A 22,892-nucleotide genomic window follows, 5' to 3' on the forward strand; every position below is an offset into this window, starting at 1 on the left:
GGGGGCGTATTCTTAACCACTGCACCACCAGGGAAGTCCTGTACGTATATTTCTTACTGCAGAAATCATAGGAGACTGAGGGTCCGTCTTCATCGAGTCCTGGAAAGCAAAGCAGAGAAGCTCAAGCTTGTAATTTGTTTGAAAGGGTTTAGATATTTAACATGAAATAGCAGTAGCCTTTCCTTTAATTAAATGCCACGCAGCGTTGGCTGTGGGATCAATGGTATTGAAGGGAAAACAGTGTAATTAGACCTTGTGAAGTGACGGGCAAATGACTGGGGTTCTCTGTCAAGGGCTGGGGTGTGGGTGGAGGGCTGGTCATAGGACAGGCAGAAGAGTGCACGGCGCTTTCCCTGCTGTGGGCTTTGAAACACCAGAGTTTTCCCCAGAGCACTGTGGGCGTACTTCTTGATTTCCCGTTAGTAGGGAATGGATATAACTCTCATTTAGTCAGTTCCCTATTATTAGACGTTGAGATCATATCTTTTCTCTTAACATATAAATGACGCCACAGTGACCGTCTTTATGCATACATATTTGTTTGCATTTGGAATGTTTCTTTGGGACACATTCCCGGAAGTGCAATGACTGGCTCAGAGGGTGTGAGCATTTTCAGCGAGGCTGGCTGTGAGCTGGAGGCGTCTGTCTCCACGACATCGAGTCGTAAACCTGCCCTCAGCCCTGTGTGCTTGGTGCAGGATGAAGCGTTTCCTGGGCTCCCGTGGCTGCCCAGGCGCACGCGCAGGGCTCCCTGGGTGTCTCCGGGTCGTGGCGTCCTCAGAGTGGGCGCCTTGGTCTTGGGTCCATCTGTGGGCCTCTCCAGCCACGAACACGCCGGAGCAGCACATCCAGCTGAGCGGGCCTTTGCCGGGTTCTTAGCTCCTGCAATGAAGGTTGGGGGTCCCTGGGAGGGCTCTCATCGCTCCGCACCATCCTGTCATCTCGGGGGTGGGGGGCCCTTCCAAATCCAAGCCCCTCCTTCCCCCGTGCAGCACCATTCAGCCTCCTCAGCTCTGATCAAAACTCTGCACACCAAGGTCCATCGTTATGTTCCGTGAAACAAAGGGCCCCCCTTGCCTGGATCTTCCCGCCTTAGAAGGCAGTTAGGGTCATATAGCCTTTAAAAAATTCCTTATCCAGGACTTCTGGAAAACGTCTTTACTGAGATATAATCCACATACCATACAACTCACCGTTTAAGTGTCCAGCTCAGTGGTTTTTAGTATGTTTGTAGGGTTGTGTAGCTGTCACTAGTACATTTCAGAGCTCAAAGAGAAACCCTGGGCCTGTTAAGTGGCCACTGCCCATGCTGCAGCCTCCCTCCCCTCAGCCCTAGGCATCCGTTAAGCTTCAATCTCTGTGATTTGCCTGTTCTGGACATTTCACACAATGGAGTCGTACACTGTGTGGTCTTTTGAGAACGGCTTCTTTCACTTAGTGAAATGTTTCCAAGCTTCGTCTGTGTTGTAGCGTCTATCCTTGGGTCATTTCTGGGCCAGATAATCTTCCACTGTATGGATGGGCCACATGTTATTTAGCCATTCATCAGCTGATGGATATTTGGAGTGTTTCCACTTTCTGGCTGTTATAAGTAACGCTGCCATGAACACGCATGTACGTACGTGTTTTTATGTGGGTATGTTTTCATCTGGGTGAAATACCTAGGAGTGGAATTGCTGAGTCGCGTGGCAACTCTGTCTAACTGTTCGAGGAACTGCCAGCCTGTTTTCCAAAGGGGCTGCAGCACTTTACTTCCCCGCAGCGTTAGATGAGGACTCCAGTTTGTCTTTTCTCTTTTTTCTTAATTTTAATTTTATTGGAGGATAGTTGATTGACAGCGTTGTGTTAGTTTCAGGTGTACAGCGCAGCGGTTCGGTTATACATATACACATATTCATTCTTTCTTAGACTTTTTTCTCATATACGTTATCACAGAAGCTCCAGTTTTTCTACATTGTTTATTCTAGGCATCCGAGTGGGTGTGAAGTGGCACCTGGTTATGGTTTCGATTTCCCTGGTGGCTAATGATTTTGAGCATCTTTTCATGTGCTTATTGGCCATTTGTATCTCTGCTTTGAAGACATATCTGTTAAGATCCTTTGGCCTATTTTTAACTGGGTTATTTGTCCTTTTATCATTGACATCCAAGGCTCTTGATACTGCCCATTGTTTTCTAGTTGATTGCCACGAGGACCAGGCTGAACAGAGGGGTCAGCAGGGAAGCTGGCTTTGGCTGGTTGGGCTGTTTCCTGTGGCAGCTGGTAGGGGCCGGGTGGAGGTGGCCTCGAACTTTCCAGATGGGAGGGCCGAGGAGAAGCAGGACACCTACCATGGAGGGTAGAGCTGTTTTCCTGTCATTGCTGACAAAGTGACTTCTGTTTTAATAGGATTTGTTTTCCCCTCTGTGAACAAATCGGGTATATTCATGGAGGTAAATTATAATAAAAAAAAAGGAAAAGGAAAGGAAGAGGAAAGAAGACTCCTGCTTGTGATACGAGCAAGTAACTGTGTTAAAACTAGCAAAATTAAGCAAAACAAAAACAAATGACAAGGAAAAAAATAAGATTGCCAGCTTCCTTTGTGGTTCGAATACGCATGGTCCTGCGTGTCCTTTCTGCTGATGACATGGCCAGCTTCATCTAGTGAATACAGTGCTTCCTGGAGATTCGTTGTAAAATGGTGCGAGGGAGGGATTTCCTAGAGCACCTGTGAGTTAAGCAGCGAACAGGAGGTGCGTTACTTGGCTGTTTGTAAAGCGCATGAATGGTGTGTGTGGCGGTAACTGGGGTTACAGTGCGTGGTACAAGGGGAAGGGGGGTGTGGGTCTTGGTTTCCCGTGTGGGGGCGTTGTGAGCAGCTGTTGTGAGCAGCTCTTTTTGTTGGAGGGACATTTGAAAGCAGGTGATAAACTTAATTTTTAGGAATGTGGTTGATCTCATGCAGAATGACTTAGCAGTTAATTGTAGCACAGTTTCTACGATAAAACGCATCTCGGTCTTCTCATTCTTTTCAAAACATTTCTCTTTCCGGGTTGTGAAATGCAGCGAGGCAGGCAGAGTCCGGAGCTCGGAAGGCCTCGCCACGTGTTTTCTTGCCAGTGGCTTCAGGTCTTTATGTCTGGGAGCAAAGGAAATGGCGGAAACTCTGGCGGCGGGGGTGGCCCTCTCCCCCTTTTCCAGGACTCTCAGGACTGTGGGAGCGGGTGGTCCAGCTTCTCTTGTGTGGTCATTAAATCCTTTCTGGTGAAGTCGCAGCCTCAGGCACGGCTCCTGCTGGGGGGTGTCCCTGCTCTGTGGTCAGGAGCGGAGGGGAGACCTCCCCGCTCAGAACCCACTCAAGGCCCAGGAATCTGTATCTGCCCCTCCGCCTGCGATTCCTATCCTGGTTGGGAGTTAGTTACAACCCCATAAGTCAGGTAAGGTAATTTTATACAAAATAAAAGCATTGCTGGACTTCCCTGTTGGCGCAGTGGTTAAGAATCTGACTGCCAGTGCAGGGGACACAGGTTCGAGCCCTGGTCTGGGAAGATCCCACGTGCCACGGAGCAGCTAAGCCCGTGTGCCACAACTACTGAGCCTGCACGCTAGAGCCCGTGAGCCACAACTACTGAAGCTGCATGCCTAGAGCCTATGCTCCGCAACAAGAAAAGCCACTGCAATGAGAAGCCTGCACACTGCAATGAAGACCCAACGCAGCCAAAAATAAATAAATAAAATAAAATAGATTAAAAAAATAAATAAAAGCATTGCTGTCCTTCATGTGGTCGGCCCTGACTATGTCCCTCCAGGTTTTCTTTTAGGGCCTCCCCTGGACCCTGCTGCCCCCAGCCCGCAGGCCTTGGTTCAGATGCTCCCTGTGGGGAAGGCCTTTCCCTCTGTCTGTCTGTCTGTCTCCTGGACCTCACCCCACCTTTCAAGTGGCCTCGCTGTGCAGAGCCTTTCCTGACCTGGCATCTAGACTGTGCAGGACTCGCCTCAGGTCCTGAGCCCTGGCTGCCTCTCCTCCCTGTATTCCCCTCTCCCTGGGCTCAGCTCTGTGTCCCCAAGAGGAGCGTTTGTCCGTTTCTGCCGGTTCTGATGCCTCTAAACGCACGCGCCTTCCCTGTCTGGGGGAAAACCCTTTAGATAAAAGAAAAAGTTATAGCTAGAGAGGTTATTTTGCGAAACTTTATTATGTGCATTGCAGCAGTTAGGGGTCGTCGGGATGAAAATCCCGGGACACTGAGAAGAGCTGCCGAGCAGCGGGGCGTCCCTGCCGCTCGTCTCCTCCTCAGATGCCAGACGGACTGAAGCTGCTCCTGAGGGCTCAGGGGGTGCAGCGCTCACCGTCCCCGACTGCAGCTTGGGCCCCAGGGTCCTGCAGAAACACCTTCCAGAAGGATCCTTCAGCTCCATCGCCCTCCTAGCTCTGTCTGTGGAAGGGAAGCCTTGTTCCAATTTGCCAAGGGCCAGGCAGGAACGGGACAGGCGTCTTTCTCAGGCCTGCCGCACTTTTTCCTCTCCCGTCCAGGCTTCCCCTTACACAGAGTGGTGACGGCCACCGTATGACACATCATTGACGTGTCGGTGGCTAGGAAGTTTTCAATTTCTCCGTATTTTCACCTGAGAAGAGAAGCAGGCTTTCCTGGAAAGTTACCTACTTGACTTTGAAAGCCTGAGGGTGGTGGGGTGGCCGTGAGCTGCTTCCAGGGGCAGCCATCCCCCCGTTTGGGGGTTCCTCGTGGGGTGCAGCGGTGTTCCAAAGCGGGTGCTGCAGGGTGCACCAGCCTGGTGGATTCCCGCTTCCGTTCCAGCGCAAAGCCTGGCGCACCGGGTGTGGGGTGGCCATGGGGTGACTGGGCGGTGAGCAGGACGCAGGGACAGCTGGATCCGGGCTCATCCTTTGGCTGGTCCGCTGGCTGCGGTGCCCCTCACATCTGGAAGGGGTCACTGTGCTCTTCCTCTAGCTCCATAGTCACCCAGCAAGCCCTGCGGCGTTCACTCCAAATACCGGTGCTTCTGCTTAGGAAACCCACATCGGTCACAACACCTTCGCAGTCTTTGCTTAACACTCCCCGCCCCTCTCCCCCGCCCACGCCGGCCCCTCAGCTCCGCTGAGTGTAAATCCAGGTGGTGGCACGCTGTCCCAGCCTTCCCTGTATGATCCCGGCCCTGCTTCCCTCTCCAGCCTGCTTTCTCACTGGCACCCCCCACACCCTCCCCCTGGGTGCGTGCATCGTGCTGGGCTCCGTACAGTTCTGTGAAGTTGCTCTATAGTCCACTCCACCGTGCTTTTGGGTGGGTGGCTTCCTCCAGCTGCAGTGCTCTGGGCCCCTTGGCATACACCTTACTCAGTTAGTTTTCTTTCTATCAAAGCAACCCATGCACCTGGTCTGAAAAACGAAGCGGTAATACAAGACTGGCAGCAGCAGTCCTCGGCCCCCAGCCTTCCTCCCCCTGCATCCCATCCCCGCGGGCTGTCACTCTATGTCTTGGTATGAGGAACTATAGACTTCCCTTTCTGTTTCTAAACACTCTGCAAGTTCTGCAGATTTTTACAGTCTAGCTGTATTTATTGCCATCTTCCTCCGGACGCAGACAGGTTCCCTCTCATGGTTCCCTTCCCTCTTCTCGTTCCCCACCCTCTCAGTGTAGCGCATGTCACAGTGTTCGGGAAATGGGGGTCCATCGTGCCCCTGCGGCTGGAACTCGGGCTCGGGACTGAGCCACCGGTACCTGCCGTGTGTGATTTCTGCTTTACCCTAGAGTTGTTTCTCTGTGCGGGAGGTGGGGACTCCTGCGTGGCTCCGGGGGTCTGGCTGCCCCCCGTGCCTTGGAAGTGGTCCGCCTGCGTTCAGCTGCCGCTGGGCCTCTGGCGTTCTCTGCCATGGGTGGGCCTCCCCTTCTCAGGCGGCAGGTTTGAGTCTCTTCACCACTCTGCCGTTCCATCTTCCAGATTTTTGTTGACATTTCTTGTCTGCTCTCGTCTCCTCCTTGATGCCCTCGTTCCTGTTTATGACATTGTTCCTTTCCTGTTGTGTTGATGAGGTCGAGGGTGGGGGCAGAGATGAATCTTCCAGGTTTTGAGTTGGCTTCAAGGTGCCTCTCAAGGAGCAGCTCACTGGGAATCTTCCCCGTGGCCCCCTTCTTCAGGGAGGAGCCCACCTCTCCTCCGGGGTCCCGCATCACCTGCACACCTTTCTTGCGCAGCATCCCTGAACACTTGCACTGTTAGACTTTCCCTCCCTCCTTCCAGTGAGCCACTGGAGGGTAGGAACTGGGTCTAATCGTAACCTCCGAGGCTCCTTGAGAGTCGATCGGTGTTCACAGACTGGGTAAATCACCGTGTGTGATGGACTCGGAGCAGGCCGAGTGTGGAAGTGGCTTTGACCCCAAGGGCAGCTTACACAAAGGGGTGCTCAATAAGCGCTGGCCAGATTGCTCATTTATGAGACCCTCCCGAGCCGCGGCTTTCAGGAGCAAGAGACGTGCTTGTTCTGCAGGGCCTTCTGATGCTGGTGACAGCTCAGCTCTGGACTAGATTCAAGCAAGAGCCTAGGTGATTGTAGTATACATGCATTTCTTATTGTTGTCCCAGATTTCAGTACTGCCAGAGTTTTAAAAAATAAGAATTAAAGCCAGTTTAAAAGAAATGAGTATTAGAAAAAAATAGCTTAAATTATGGGTTGATTTTTCTGTTATCCCTGGCTTTTCAGAAAAAAAAAAAAGGTACTTATAATAGGAGTTCCTTGCATACGCCCTTTTGTGACAGATTTCTGGTTCAGTCTCAAATGTGATATTTTACATCCAGTTAGAACGAATGAGTCCCAGTGGCTGCATGGTTTGGGTTCACAGCCCAACCAGCCAAATAATTACATCAGTAAGCGTAACAGAATCGCGTTCTTGCATTTGTATAGTATGTCACAATGCTTTCTCACGTATTGTCTCTTACAGAAATTCTGTGATTTAAGCAAGGAAGGTATTTTTATCTTGCTGTAAGTTTTAGAGGAAGAAACTGGGGCTCAGGAGAGATTAAGAGTACTGACCAAGGTCATACAGATTCTCGTTGGCCATGCTGGGCCTTGAACCCCAGGTGCATTGAATCCACAACTAGCATTTGTTGCTCCATACCTGTCTGCTTCCTTTCGTCATGGACTGTTTGCAATGTCAATTTCCCAGGTGGGAATTTTATTGAGAAGGAAAGACTCAAAGTACAGATGAGTATGGAGTTGTGATATTGGTGTTGTTTTCATAAAAATGTTTCCAAATTTTATTTTTTAGAAAGCAGATGCACTATTGTAGAAAAAATGCTATTTGTTTCTCATTCATTTTCTGCTTATTAAAGTATTTCTTACATTTTCGTTTTCTGTCTTAGACAGCTAGTGGTTTTGCAGTCTGATTCTAAGAAGTATGGGGACAGAGAGCTGAAAGAAAAGCCAAAACCACACTGTAAACGTTAAGACTCAGGCAGTTGAAATAAAAGGTGGAAAGAGATATGCCAGGGAAGCGTTAATCATAAGAAAACGAATTTGCTTATAATAATACCAGAAGAAATAAACATCAAGACAAAGAGTTTTATTAAGACAAAGAGGGATGTTTTATAACGATAAGAGCTTCAACTCGTTAAGTAGAGGTACCTTTCCTAAATGTGTGTGTGCCTAATACCACAGCTTCAGAATGCATGAAGCAAACATTGACAAGAATAAAGAAAGAAATAGACCAACTTCCAATCGTAGGCAGAAATTTTAACACCCCTTCCTGAGTCATTGACAGAATAGGTAGATATAAAAATCAGTAAAGGGAGCATGAATAGTGCTGTCACCCAGCTGCATCTCACCGGTGTGTAGATACCACACCCACCAGCTGAAGATGCACATTCTTTGCGAGGACGTATGGTACATTCACCAAGTAGACCACACGCGCTGCCCGAACAGGTCGTGATAATTTCAAAGGACTGAAATAACACCAAGTTCATCTGACCAAATCCTTAAATTAGAAAGCAGTCTACTGTGATACCCAGGAAATCCTCAGATATTTGGAAATTTATCAACATACTTCTAAATAACTCATGGATCAAAGAAATCACAGGGAAAATTAGAAAATGTTTCACACTGAATGATAATGACCATACATATAAAAATGTGTATGATACAACTAAAACAATGCTTGGAGGGAAATTTATACCTTTAAATGCCTATGTTAGAAAAGAATAAAGGTTCAAATCAATGATCAAAGCTTCTACCTTAAGAAGCTAGGAGGAGGGTGGGGTGGGAGGAAGGGGGAGAAGAGAAAAAAAGAAGAAAAAAAAAAGAAGCTAGGAAAAGAGGAGGGAATTAAACAAAACCAAAATAAAAGCAGGGAAACAAAATAATGGTGGAAATCAGTAAACTGAAAAATGTACAAACAAGAGGAAGAATCAAGAAAATCTAAAATTTGTGTTTTGAAAAGATCAATAAAAACTTGTAGTTAGACTTGACCCATGGAAAAAGAGAGAAAACGCGAATTACCGGTGTCAGATATGAAAGGGGAGGCATCACTGCAGACCCTACAGACATTAAAAAATAAGTGGATACTGATGACAACTTTATGCCAATAAATTCATGTACATGAAATGGACATATTCCTTGAGAAACATGGCCTAACAAAACAGATGCAAGAGGCAACTGGAAACTCTTATATCAGTTTAAAATGTAAATTTGTAATTAAAAAACCTTCACATGAGGAAAGTGTCAGGGTCAGATGGCTTTTCCAGTGAACCCTATCTCAGGAGGAAATAATACTGATTCTCCAGAAAGTCTTTCATTTCAGAAGAGAGAGGAGAACACACGTCTCAGCTCATATTAAGGTGGCATAGCCCCGGTACTGAAACCTTACAAAGGCATTGTAAGAAAAAGAAACTAGAGACCAATATTCCTGATGACTAGACAAAGATGTCTTTAAAATACGTTAGTAAGTTGACTTTTGCTTCAACCCGTGGAGGACTAGCTGTCAAAGGAATTGCTCCCCTGTTGTAACAACTGGAAAACTGCCCCCAGTACTTGAAATAGCTGCCTTGGGACCTTGTGGACCAGGTGATGCAGGACTGTGTCCCTGACGAAGGGGAACAGCAAGGCGAGCTTTCCATTTGCTCCTGTTTACAGCTGGAGGCAGCTTGCAGGCTGCAGCGCAGCTGAACCTGGCGGTCCTGCCGAGTTGAGGACTCAGGAAAGGGGGTTCCCAGAGGCCGAGACAGAGCGTGTGGAGCAGAGTGCTGGAGAGGAGAGAATAGCTAGAGGTAGAGCCCAGGTGTCGGCACAGCGTCCCTCCAAGTCCTTGGCCGAGTGCTGATCTTTTCACGGGTGGGGTGAGATTCCGTGAGGCAGGGGAAGAGTCCCCAGAAAGCAGTCAGTCAAACAACGACCAGAGCTCACGCAGGCGTCGGCTGTGGGGTGTCGCTGGCCATCACTTGCTGCCGCTACCGGGACTGGAAAGTCGCTCTGGCCAGTAGCTGAACGTGGGAGAAACCCTGTGTGCTCAGGGCCCGCGTGCTGGAGAAAACACGCTCCGCAGGGCCTAAGTGCGGGAGAAAACCTGCTCAGGGGGAGGCGAGAGCTAAAGGGAGCTGGGGACCACCCTCTGCAGGAGCCTGGAGAACCTGGACCAGAGCAGCCCTTGCTCCTCGATGGTCCTTCCTTCACCCTCTGCTGAAAAGGAGAGCGGCATGCCAGCTGACCAAGGAGAAATATTTATAAGACCCAGTTCCATGATCAGAGAGGGAATAAATTGATAACTGGCACATCTGGCATTCAAAAACAAAAACAAAAACCCAGGCATGCAAGGAAATAGGAAAACATGACCTAGAACCAGAAGAAAAATCAATCATTAGAAACAGACCCATGGATCAATAATAAAATTATAATGAACAACCCAATAAAAAGATGGGTAAAAGATTTCAATATAAACTTCATAAAAGGTATAAAAATGGCCAGAAAGCACGTGAAAATCAGTTCAACGTGCAACATCATTACTCATCACAGAATGGCTAATTAAAACTGTAATGAGATACCATTTAACATTTAGTAGAATGATGAAAATTAAAGACTGACGTAACACTAAATTTTGACCAGGACTGGAGCAGTGAAAACTTTCCTACATTAATGGTGGAAAGTGTAAAATGGTTCAACCACTTCGGAGAACCACATGGCAGTTTTTTTAAATAAGGTTAAAGGTGTATCTGTCCTGTGACCCAGCAGTTCCGCTGCTTCATATTTGCCTGATAGAATTGGAAACATCCACCCATAAAGCAGGTACCCACAGGAACGTGCATAGCAGCTTTTTCACGGAGGAAAGCTTGTAAATAACCCAGGCATCTGTGAGCAGGTGGATACCTAAACAGATGGTGATATATTCATAGCAAAGAATACTGTCCCTGCTTGTAAAGAAGGAACTACCGCTACACGCATGACTCTGACAGACACATCATGAGCAGAGAGGTAGGACACAAATGAGGGCATCCCGTGTGTAGTATTTACGTGAATTTTAAGGACAGGCAGAGCTAATCTATGGTGATAGATACCAGAAAGGGGTTAGCTCGGAGTGGGGGGCAAGGAGGTACTAGAAGAGGGTGAGAGGAGTGTTCTCAGTCTTGTTGGGGGGCTATATTCATTCTTTTATTGTGTATAAATTACACTTCAATTAAAAATGTGACACCTGCCCCCACCCCCCCCAAAAAAAAGAAACACCTCTGAAGGGCTGGAGGGAGGAATTGGTCTTGCATCTCTCCAGTACTTACTGCCAAGCAATCGCAAGGCACTGCATCAGGACAGACAAGCAGGAGAATCATGGGGTCTGACCTCCAGGAACTCATAAGCCCCCTCTAGGAGGTGAGACTGATGCTCCTGGCGTGGCCCTGAAGGTGGGCGGGCTCCGGGCTCTGGGCTCCAGGTGGCACTCACAGAAGAGGGAAGTGAGTGAGGGCTGGAGTCGTCAGGAAGGTGTCCTAGATCTGGAAGAGGCTGAGCTGGGCCTGGAAGGCTGGGTGGATTTTGAAAAGTTGGAGGTAAAGGTGGAGATGGACAGGAGCTTTGTAGAAACACAGCGGGGTAGACAATGAAAGGCAGGTCTCAGCATCCCTGAGCCCGCTCCTGAACCCCTCCCCAAGTCTGGCTGTGCGTCTCGATTCCTGTGTGTGCTGGCAGAAGTACTCAGTGCGGCTACATTCTCTTCTCTGTTGTTCTCTTTTCATAATTTAGAGAAGTTTATTCTATATCCACCCACAAAACGATACCCATTCTTTTCCATGGCAACATTGTCGTCCAGTGGGGATGTAACAGGGTTTTTAATCATCTCTCTATTAATAGACACTTCGTTTCTAATTTTCCGTTATGATTGTACTCAGATGCTAACACCCTTGTGTATAATCCTTGTGTACCTTTGCAGACATCCTTGTCGAATAGGTTTCTTCAAGTGAAGTTGCTGCTCAAGCATTATACACCATTAAAATTTGACCAACAAAAAAATTATATCAATATACACTCTTAACAAACTATAAGAGAGTGGCTGTTTACCCAGAATCTCATCAATATTGGGCATTATTTAAGATTCTAACTTTTGACAAGTGTCTTGTTTTAATAATGTAGTTTGTTCTTTGATCACCATTAAGGTTACGTGCCTAGTTTTGTACATTGATTAGCCATTTCTGTCTCCTGTGAATTTTCCATTTTTCTGTAGATTGATCACTCTTACTTTTTTATGTGTTCTTTACATATTAGTGATGTTAACCTTTTAATATTTTATGTTGCATGTGTAGTTTTCAGATCTGTCATTTGTTTTTTTTAACGTAGTTTCTTCCACTGTACAGTCATTTTAAACTTTTATATGGTTAATTTGTTAAGCTTTTTATTTATAGTTTCTGAGATTTGTGTCTTGCTTCGGAAGACCTTTTTCCCATCCCACAGACAGCAAGATATTCTCTTATATTTTCTTGTACTTTAAAAATCATTCCTTTATACACATGTTGCATTTAGATCTTTGGATCTTTAATCATCTGGAAATACGTTTTTGTGTGGTAAGATATATGTTCTAAATTACTTCTCTGTTAATAGATACTATATTGTTGGCACGTCATTAGTTGGTGGGCCCCTTGATTTGAAATGCTCTTTTTATCACAACTAAATACAGGTTTGATGTGAACCACTTATTCTGTTACACTTGTCTCTCTCTTCATTTTAGCTTTGCTCGTAGAATCCTTATGCCTTAACTACTGTAGTCCTAGTATACATTTTCTTATCCGTTAATGCAAATTCTTTTACGTTATTCTTTTTGGAAATGTTATTGGCTGCTCTTATGCATTTGCTCCTCCAGATGAACTTCAGGTCAGCTAATTACGTTTCCGTCTATCCTGAAACTTACATGCAGTCTATCCTGTTGGAATTTGGATTGGCTTTGCTTTGAATTTAAAGATGGACAGTTGACAGCATTGTGATTTTGAGTCTTAGATCCAGTCTTCTGTGTCTTCTTGTTTTTATCTCCTAAATTTCTCTTTGGTCACTGCCCTTCTCTCACTGTCACCATCCTAGCCACCGTCACCTCTGCCTTGGGCTTCCTAAGTAGCCCCTTAAGTGGGCTCTTTGGGGCCACTGGCCCCTCTGATCCTTTTTCCACTGTGGTCAAGGCTTTGCATAAGCTGTTCGCTGGGCCCAGAATATTCCGCTTCCGGCCCCCTCTTCTCTCAGGTGATCTCTCCGCGTCTCTAGGTCTTAGTTCAGTTCTCATGTCCTCAAGGAGACCTCCCTAGCTGGGTACACCTTCCCACTGAGGGCTTCATTGTGCTGTTCACCTCATCTTTTAAGCACTTTATCCAGTCGTGATCTTACATTTGCCATGACCTTGGAGTGGGAGGTGAGTTCCCTGCTCCTGGGGGCTGTGTGGTGGTCACTTGAGTAATTCCCCTACCGCTGGCCTTGTGCCTGGCCCTGTGGATGTGTTCCTTAAATACTTGATGTCAGTCATTGAGCTCAGTGTTTTCCTCTGTTTCTTTACGTCTTTCAGTAAAACCCCTATAGTTTTCTTCATATGGTGTTGTGTATTTCTTGTTAAGGTTGTGCCTGCCCAGTTTTCTATCTGTTTTGTCAGTGGTGACAAGCTATTGATTTTTGTCCCTTGCATCTGCCCGTCTTGCTGGACTCAGAACCCTGGTTCCTGCCTGTCTCCTGGTGCTGCCGGCCTCTCTGCTGGCTTCGTCCTCAGGCTGGTTGGATTCTAGGTGGCTGTCGCAGTCCCCAGCCTGACCTCTGACCCGAGCAACATTCAGAGGAGGCAAGAGAGGGTTACCTCCGACACATTTCCCAAGAGCCAGGAGGAGCTTTCTCAGAAGCCCCCAGCTAATTTGCTCTCTCTTCTCAGTGGTTCACATAGGGTCCCAGGCCCATTGCCGAATCAGTCACCGGTGAGGGCGTGGCTTAGCTCCAAACCAGCCAACCCGGTCTCAGTTTAGAGTGAGGCAGGCGGGTTCAGCCTCCCCTGGGCTGCCGAGGGTGGTCACTTTGCATAACCAGGATTCTCCCGGAAAGGTGGAAGGGGCGAATGGGCCCCGGGGTGAAAGTCCACACCTGACATCTGTCAGAGCAGTCCTGTTACTTCTCCCATCCACTCATTCCAACACCATAATAAAGTTATAATATAAGATTTCCTGATGCGGAACCATCCTTTCATTCCTGGAGTAAATCCTACTGGTGTCTGCTGTTCTTTGGATATCCAGTTGTGTTTTGATCTAAGATTTCGATCTTGTCTGTGTTCCAAGAAGCCTTCTTAGTAATGGAAGTTAATCGTGGGGAAGGACTCCGGGACGTGAAGGTCACTTGGTTCCTGTGCCGCCACGGCCAAGTCACCTAACCTCTCTGAGACTGTTCCTCATTCACCTTGTAGGATTGCGGCCCTAATGAACTCAAGCTGTTTGGAGGATCAAATAATATATATGAAAAAGCTTCTTTTAAACACCCGAGCTCACACAACGTCAAAACTGTGTCTCATGCTGTCTATTTAAGGTACCATTTTTATGAGTTTCTTTCATGAAGAGAGAGAACATTAACGACTGAGATTTCTCTCGGCTTTCTTCATAAACGATCATCAGAAAGCCAGGCTCATGCAGTCAGAGGGGCCCTGGGAACATGATTGGTAAACATTGCGTTATTGGTGTTCCTGCTTTTCATAATATCCTTAGGGAACTGGGGAAGATTTGATATTTTCTGAGATTGCTGTAAAATGCAAGTTATCGCTGGTAACGTTGCCCAATTATTCTGTACTTATTTTACTTAGACTTTAGTAATTGGAAAAAGATTAGATGCCAGGACTTTGTATTTTGTTGATTATATTACCAAAGTCTTCTCTTTAATCATTTCTTTTATTCCTAGTATTAATCGTTAGCTCTGAGCTGTTAGGTGGAGGACCTAATGGTGGATTCCTAACTTAAAAGAAAGAAATAATTACTTCAGTTTCTGTGGCATTGACTGTTATCCATCTACAAATTGAAATGTGTTCTCTAGCCGTTCAGGGCATGTGATGGAGACACTGGAGGAGACCCAGGTCAGACAGAATTCAGGGGCCCTTATCCTTGTCCCACCCCCCCTGGCCCAGGCTGTGCCCCATCCTGCCCTTCGTCCAGGCTCCTCTGCCCCTGCCAGCCCCGCCCCTCTGTGACCCCCCCCCCCCCGCCCCCGTAGGTGTTCGTTAGGGCAGCAGTGACTTGTACTCTTTAAACTTGATTGTCCTTGGTGTGTGTAATACGCTACATCCTTATCAGTGCTGTGTAGACACAAGCGTATCTCCGTGAAGGAATGTCTTTCAAAACCAGTCCTGGGAAAAACACCTCACGTAGGTCTTCTTAAACAGTAAGTGGTGAGAGTGACATGGGATGAAAGAAAGATGTGAAGTTGGGAGGGGGAGGGAGTGAGAGAGAGAGAGAAGGAAGGAAGAGGGTGGGAAGGAAGGAGGGGTGGAAGGAAGCCGAGTCCTCTGGACCTCACCTGTCTCGGTGGCTCCAGGATCGCTGGGGTGTGTTTAGCAAACACGTGCTAAGATTTAAATGTAAACAGGTCACGTTTAGCTTTGCTTGAATAGAGTGGAAACTTCTCTCGTCTGTTGAGAACAGTCAGTATCTGGAATTTTTATCATTTAGGTTCAGTGTGGTTTCATGTCCGGGGCTCTTTGCCCCCTAGTAACTGGTGGAGGACGTTACCACACAGTGGAAGTTTGCTTGCTGTTTGTAACCCTGTCCCTGTCTCTTTTTCGTCAACAGAAGAATTGCGGAAGTTGAGCTGGTCCGGGATCCCGAAGCCCGTCCGTGCCATCACGTGGAAGCTGCTCTCGGTGAGTCCCCCCGGCCTACCTGCCTGCGCCTCTTCCTCCCGCGAGGACGGGCTCCCCTGGCCTGGCCAGGCTCCCGGCCCTGTCACGTGCCCTGTCTGTGCCGCGGTGATCTGGGCCTTTGCCGGGGCCAAGATGGCATTTCCCATCCTTTGCTTAATTTCAAGCTTGGTTTGACAAGGCTGGCAGAAAATGAGGATAAGTCATAATTTATGACAGCTGTATTCTTTTTCTCTGCTTTTATTGGTTTTTAAATCTTTGTGGTATTTCCAAACCTGTGGTATAGAAAAGTTCCAGCATAGAAAATTATTTCAACTCTGAGGGTCCAAACAGGGAAATATGTTTGAGGATTTTTTTGAAATGTTAGTAACCACGACATTAGAAACAGTTTGTGTCCGTGTGATGGAGGCTGGAGTTGTGGCTTGCTCGCCCCTAGTGCTGAGCTGCCGGTCGCGGAGGCTTCTGGGGAAGCTCGGGTGCTGGTGCTTCACCTGAGTCCGTGTCAGAAGCGAGCTTGGCCCTGCTGAGAATTTCAGAATAGTTTATTGACAGCTTTCTTCCCCTTTCCTTTTTGTATTATTTTTGGAGCTAAGTTACTAAGGACCCCTAAGAGTTTACTCTCAATTGCGTCTGGCTTTCAGTATTTAAGACTCTTTCTCGCTAATGAGTCTTGGTAAATTTGCAGCTTAGTACCTCGTAATCCTAATTGCAGATGCGGCTCTGAATGGTGAATATTTATTGACTAAATATTCTCTTGCAATTAAAATTAGACCTACTGCAATTGCTTATGTCTTTGTTGTTTGGTGTTTTTTATTTTAAGCGTTTGTATCCAGTTTTCCAAATGTCCTCTAAGATACGTTACAGGAAGTTTGGATGAAAATACCTTTAAGAGCCTCTGTTGCGGTTTTGTCTTTGTTAAGGGTGTGCTGCACCTGGTGGAAAGTCCTCCGTGAATTACGTTGTCCTGTCCTCTTTCCTTTCGTTCTCAGCCTCTGCGGGTCATGGTTTAGGTCCCCTCATGTGCTGCCCAGTGATTGACCTGGAAGAAGGGCCAGCTGGGACTCAGTGGACAGAGGGGCAGAAGAGGAGATAGCACAGGCTCCACTTGGCTGATCTGAAGGGATGGGGGGAGGTGGGGAGAGCCTGTGACCAGGAGTGCTGCGGATGCAGGTGACAGAAAGTCCAGCCTGCTCACGCACATTTATTCACTTAACCACCACTGATTACAGGGGCCCTTTGCCCGGAAGCAGAGGGGAATTAGACACTAGTCCACCACAGTGGGTTGGGGTGCTTGGGTTTGGTCAGGGGTGCAGCAGGGTTTGCTCTGGGGACCACAGACTGTGGGATGTATGGGATGCAGGCGGGCACTGTGGGCGAGAGGAGGGCAGCAGTGTAAGTGCCGAGGGCACACGTACTGGGGGGAGGCCTTCACTCCCAGGGTCTGCACGTGGTGGCGGTGGGTGAGAGGTGGGGGGGAAAGGACAGAGATGAGTGGGGCAGTTCTGACTCTCTTAGGCTTGCGTTGACGGCTGAGTTAAAAAAAAAAAAAAAAGGGCGTTGGGGTCAATGAGCAGACCCTGTCCTTCCAAAGTGGGGGCACCAAGAAAGAGGGGGCCGTTCCAGGGCAGTGCAGACTCACGCAGTGCCAGACAGGGCTTCTTGGAGAAGGTGGGATGCTTCTGTGGCATGTCGAAGGGGGTGTCAGGGCTCCTCCGGAGAGGGAGATGAGGAGTCACGTGGCCTGGGGCACGCAGCAGAGGCAGGGCCAGCAGGAGTCAAGGCCGAGGTGAGCCAGCTCCCCAGGAACCAGCAGGCTGAGCCCTTGGGCGAGGGAGGGGATGGGGAGGCACGGGGAGCTGGAACCGGGGGAGGCCGGCGCTCAGGGGCCACACCCTGAAGGCTTGAAGTGGGGGGCTGGGGGGCTGCGTTTCTGGTGAAGCCAGGAGCCTCTTGCAGGGGCCGTTGGTTGGCTTATCCATTCATTTGATCAGTATTTATCGAGCGTTTTCCGTGTCTCAGGCACTGTGTGTGATGCCAGGAGGTAGCAGGGAAGGGAAAACGACCACGTCCCATCCCTCACGGGGTCTGCGGAACAGGGTGGAGTCCCTGCCTTCCTCTGCTGCCCCCAGGACAGAGCTGGATCTCACTGCAGGGAAAGGAGCCCATGTCCCCAGTGCGCTATCTCCCACTCTCTTTCTTTGCTTTTTCACTTGTTTTGCAAACATTTATCGAGTGCTTGCTGTGTGCCAGACCGAGCACGTGCGAGAGATTCCTCTGGAAGCGGTGGTCTGTGCCCTTGGAAGGGGGTTAGGGCTGGGGCAGGGAGAACAGGAGGGGGAAGAGGGGGTCCAGGGCTGCAGGTGTGGGTGGGGCTCGGGCAGTTGAGGAGAAAGCCAGGGTGGGCGCCTTGGAACTGTGCTCACTGACAGTCCAGGTCTGTGCGGGCGAGCAGGGGTGACACCCCAGCCTACAGGGCGCCTGGGCTGCACGTGGTGCAGCCACGGGGGCAGGGAGGGGGCTCTGGGCACCCAGGCGCAGGGAACCCAGCGGGCTGAGGGGTGTTGGTCAGACCCGGGTGCGGACAGGCGGAAGGAGGTGGACCGTGGGCGCGGTCGCCTCCTGTCCTGTAAACCGGACCCAGGGGCTTGCTTCTGAGGCTTCCGCTCATGCCTCGGGTGCTCCCCGCGCGGTCAGCCTCAGCACGCGTCCCGTGGCAGGCCGTGGCAGGAAGCTCAGGCACTCAGTGAGCCCTGCCCCTCGCGCAGCCCTGGTCCAGCAGATGTTTCTCGTGGGTCTGCCCTCAGCTGGGCCCTGTGCAAGCGCCAGGCCCAAGGGCGCCACGGGGACGGCGGGGAGAGAACCCTGCGGGCGCCTAGGCCGCGGGGGCAGGCTGTGTGTGGAGGAGGGGTCTCTGCAGTCAGGGCTGCCTCTCGGTCGTTCTCTGTCTCTGAGGGTCTCACCCAGCCTGACACTCCTCTCTCCTGGGAGGGAAGCTCTCGCAGATCCTGAGGTTTGGGCCCATGAAACAGATCCGAGCCTTGGGTGGACTGAGGTGTCAGGGTTGGTACCGACTCCGGCTCGCTGTGACACGGGGTCTGCTGAGTGCCCACCCCAGGCTGGGCAGCAGGGACGTGGCGGTTTCAGGTCACCTCTTGACCTTTTGTGGCTTTCCATTCTGGGTCCACATTCGTGTCACCTGGGCAGCTTGGGAAATACTGCTATCTGGGTTCCCTAGGGGTTCTCAGGCGGGCCCGGGGTTGGTGACTGCTGCTCCAGGACACTCTGGCCCCACGTGGGACAGGGCAGGGCACCCCCGAGCCCGCTGGCAGACAGGGCACTGAGGGCAGCGCACCTGGGCGGAGGTGCTGGGCGGGGGAGCGGCTGGGCCTGACTCAGCCGGGTCGTGCGGTCCGGGGCTCAGCTGCCGGGGCGGAGGTGGGTGTCCCAGCCCCCTCGGTGTCCAGGATCAAGAGTTGAACCCAGGATCGGGAAGAATTTACGCTCTGTCCAGTTTAGAAAGACCACCAACCGCAGCTGAACTTGAATATGAGTCTAGTTCAAGACCTGGCTAACGAATGACTTTCCCGACACGTTCAAGATTTGTCGTTAACACCATCCTGGTGGCTCGTGGACGAGTACTGTTCTTAACTGATGAGTAGGAAATGCTGCTTTAATGAAGAAAGATGGGAAACTTGGCTCTGGCCACTTATGGAGAGCTAACACATGCTCTAGAACTTTCCATTAAACCACCACTGATGCTGGTTGACATTGAAATTCCATCCAAGCCGTGCAGTAACTTTTAAAAATTAATCCTGTAGACACTGATTTATTTAAAACAGATAACCAGACAGGACCTACTGTATAGCACAGGGAATTCTGCTCAATATTCTGTAATAAACTAAATGGGAAAAGCACTTGAAAAAGAATGGATACATGTATATGTATAACTGAATCACTTTGCTGTACACCTGAAACTAACACAGCATTGTTAATCAACTATACTCCAATATAAAATAAAAGTTTAAAAAATTTTAAAAAATTAGTGCTGTAGAAAGTCATATTTTTGACTCTTAAAAATAACCATTTCAGGGGCTTCCCTGGTAGTGCAGTGGTTGAGAGTCCGCCTGCCGATGCAGGGGACACGGGTTCGTGCCCCGGTCCGGGAAGATCCCACATGCCGCGGAGCGGCTGGGCCCGTGAGCCATGGCTGCTGAGCCTGCGTGTCTGGAGCCTGTGCTCCATCCGCAACGGGAGAGGCCACGACAGTGAGAGGCCCGCGTAGCACAAAAAAAACCCAAAAAACAAAAGCTATTTCAGAAACATTGAACAGAAACAAAGTAAACACTTGACATTTATGCTTGTCAGTAGTATGGTTAGAAATGATCAGTGAAACTCTGGTATCATCTTTCCTTCTTTCAATATATTGAGGTGAGTTTGCACGTGAACCCAGCAGGAGGGAGCGATTTGATGTTTGTGTCACCGGGACAATTTTGATATAAGTATATGCATGCATTGTTTTACATTTATGATTAGTGTTTTTATAGCATGCTAATACAGCAATTAAGTTTCTGTAGTTCTGTCATTTAAAATTCAGTGCATACTTGAATATATTTCATTTGCATAATTTCCAGTCTTGCTTAATTACCTAGGGGCCTTAACTTGCATATGTGTGTTTTCCTTTCGGAACGGGAACGTCAGGAATATGTGTGGGGTTTTTTATTGCCCGTGTCCCCGTTTTGATACCCTTGCCTTTTAGGAGTTGTTTTGGTACGTTAGTTAACGTTTGGGGGTGGTGAGAATTTCTGGGTACTCGTTCACATTCACTAAGAATCCTTTGGTGGCACTGCAGGTGATCTGCATAAGGCTGTCCACTCTGACCCCGGCTGACACTGGGCTGGCCCCACTGCCCTGGCCTGGCACACACGTCCATGCCCCTCCTGTGCCAGGCTGTTTTGGACTTGCCCAGGGCCAGCCAGGACATGCTGCCCTGCGTGCTCCATGCGGCTCCGTCACCTTTCTCAGGGCGTCTGTGTCTGTCCCTCTCCACCTCCATCCTCTCCTGCATCACCAAACCCAACCCTGAGCAGTACTGAGCCAGCACAGCCCTACTTCTCATCAATTAGCTTAGACACGTCCTCCCCAGCCCCCAGGGCAGGGGCGCTCCTTGGGCGTGACGGTGTCCTTGCACATCTGTTGACATCATTTGTTCATCCACCAAGTATCTATGGAGCGTCTGTTGTGGACACACAGTATCCTGAGCCCTTGGGGGCTGTCTGTGAACAAAAGGGGTGACGGTTCCTGCTCCGGTGGGGCTGGCGTTCTCGTGGGATGACACAAGCAGTAAACACAACAAGTAAACTTCACAGTATCTTCCAAGGAGCTGAGTGCTACAGAACAGAACGCGAGCAAAAAGTAGGGGGGATCCTGAGGGTGAGGTCGGCGGCCGGGGCGACACCTGTGAGCAGGCACTTGGGTGGGGGGGAGGGACGTGGCCACGCAGGGTCTGGGGCAGCGCGTCCAGGTTCCTGGGTTCTTTGGAGAGGGATGTACCAACTCCAGCAGCGCGTGGGCCCTCGGGACGCGGTGCAGACCAGGCGGCCCCGCTGCCTGGAGCCGTGCTTGGACGTTGAGGGTAAGCAGCAGAAACTAGCAGCGTCCTCGGCCCCGATGCCGAGAGGAGGGGCCGCTCCTGTGGAAGGGCCAAGGCGGCGCCCGAGCCTGGAGCCCAGACCAAGCGTGTGGGAGCTGGCCCTGCAGAGGGGCAGGAGGAGGGCGGGCGGCTTCATCAGGCCCGGCAGGTTCCGTTCTCGGCGCCGTGGCTCCTGCCGTCCGCGCTGCAGCCTGTCCTCGGAGCTGAAAGATGCTCCTGTACACGAAGGTGCACAGCCGAGTTCCCATAACATTTTACCGACAGAAGTATCCTGTGGGCTGGACGTGGCCTGTGGGTGGTAGTTTGCTGACCCTGATGCAGAGGAGAAGGGCCCCGGGCAGAGGGAGCAGCGAACTCAGAGGGGCCACGAGCCAGGGTGAGTGAGGGAAGGGGAGGGGAGAGTGTCCCCCGGCTGCGAGCTGGGGAGGGCTGGGCCGGGCGGGCGGGAGGGCAGGCGCGAGCACACTGAGAGGGGGCAGGGGCCCTGGGGCGCGGTGCTGGGCGGTCCGGTCCTTCTTTTCCACAGCAGCGCTGGCAGGCGTGCGGGGATGGCCTGACGGGTGGGGAGAGAAGCAGGGCCTGGTCCACCGGCAGCCGGCCACCGCAGCATCCCTGCATCCCGGTGCTGTCAGGGGACGTGTGTGTGTGGCAACGTGGTGGCGGGGGACTCGGTCCCTGCTTCTGTGAACGAAGCCAGGTGGCCCCGGGGAGGTGGGGCCTCAGGTGGGCCGGCTTTGCCTTCAGTCCCCCACCAGGTCTGCGTGCCTCTGGGGCCCGTTTCCTCACCTGGGAACAGGGTTGGCGTCGGCCTGTGTGCGCCGGCGAGGGTTAGAGGCAGGTCTGTGTGTCGCCTGGTGAAGAGCTACACAGTCACCCGTGACTGTGGCAGTTTTAGGACAAAGAAAAAGAAGTAAACCCTGGAAATCGTTACTCTCCAGGAGGTGACAGAGACTTGACATGGCAGTGAGGCCAGCCTGGGCGTGGCCGATGCCCCTGGTCCCACACGGATTCTCTGAAGCTGTGACTTCCCTCGGGGGGGCAGGGCTGGGAGCCCAGCAGGAAGGGGGCTCTGTGCTGGGGCCCCCCCAGGCCGGCATGTTCCAGGTGGTGCTGGCTGCAGAGGCTGCGTCCTGAGCCGCTCAGCTTTGCCGGCTGGCACGTGGAGGCTCTGTGGGCGGGCCCGGCACTTCCGTCCACACTGCGGGGCTCCCGTCTGTTTTTGGCGCTGGTGTAACTCCGTGAGGCGGTCTGCTCTTTGGAACACACATGCCTCACTTGACCAGAAAATAGAGGCAGGTGGGAACCGCGGCCACTCCTTTCCTCGGTAGTAGGGCCGCTCACTATCTGACTCTCATGTATTGTCAGATGGACCTGCTGCTCTGGGAATGGGCCCCTTTCTGACCAACGGTAATCAGTTGAAGCCGTGTGAGGGCAGGTGTTCTCCATGGGGGCTTCTCCTCGCTGTTGGGGAAGGTGGAGGGCAGGTGACACCTTGTGCCGAGGCTGCTGGGATGTAAATTGCTACACCTCCTGGCAGCGTCACTTGGGAAAAAAGGCATCAGGAGCCTTAAATGTAGCCCGTATCCCTTGGAGCTAACGATGCACTTGTAGAAATATTACTGCTCACGACCACGTGTTTTAGAATACTGGACAATTGGAAGTTGTCGAAACGTTCGGAAGTCGAGGAAAGGTTAAATAGAAATCCGTATAAAGAAATATATATGGTGGAAGGCTACGCAGCCTTGGGGATCAGTGGTTTTAGAGCAGGGGTTGGCAAGCTTTTTCTGTAAGGGGCTGCAGAGCAAGTGTTTCAGCATGTGTTTCAGTGGGTCACATGGTCTCTTTCCGACCACTCAGCTCTACCTCGGTTGTGTGCAGCCATACACGTGAGCAAACGGGCGTGGCTGTGTGCTGCCAAAGTT

At 50.4% G+C, this 22,892-nt stretch overlaps 1 protein-coding gene across 1 annotated transcript in view; it reads left to right on the forward strand.

Moving 5' to 3' along the window:
- Positions 1-22,892, forward strand: part of TBC1D22A (TBC1 domain family member 22A) — a 314,915-nt gene that overhangs the window by 83,262 nt on the left and 208,761 nt on the right. The window contains exon 5 of the mRNA XM_082851042.1: positions 15,253-15,323. Within this exon, the coding sequence (XP_082707168.1) occupies positions 15,253-15,323 (71 nt within the window). The remainder of the gene's footprint in view (positions 1-15,252; positions 15,324-22,892) is intronic.

This window comes from Leucopleurus acutus (genome assembly GCF_964270905.1).
Source record: "Leucopleurus acutus genome assembly, chromosome: 11".
In the NCBI taxonomy this organism is placed as follows: domain Eukaryota; kingdom Metazoa; phylum Chordata; class Mammalia; order Artiodactyla; family Delphinidae; genus Leucopleurus; species Leucopleurus acutus.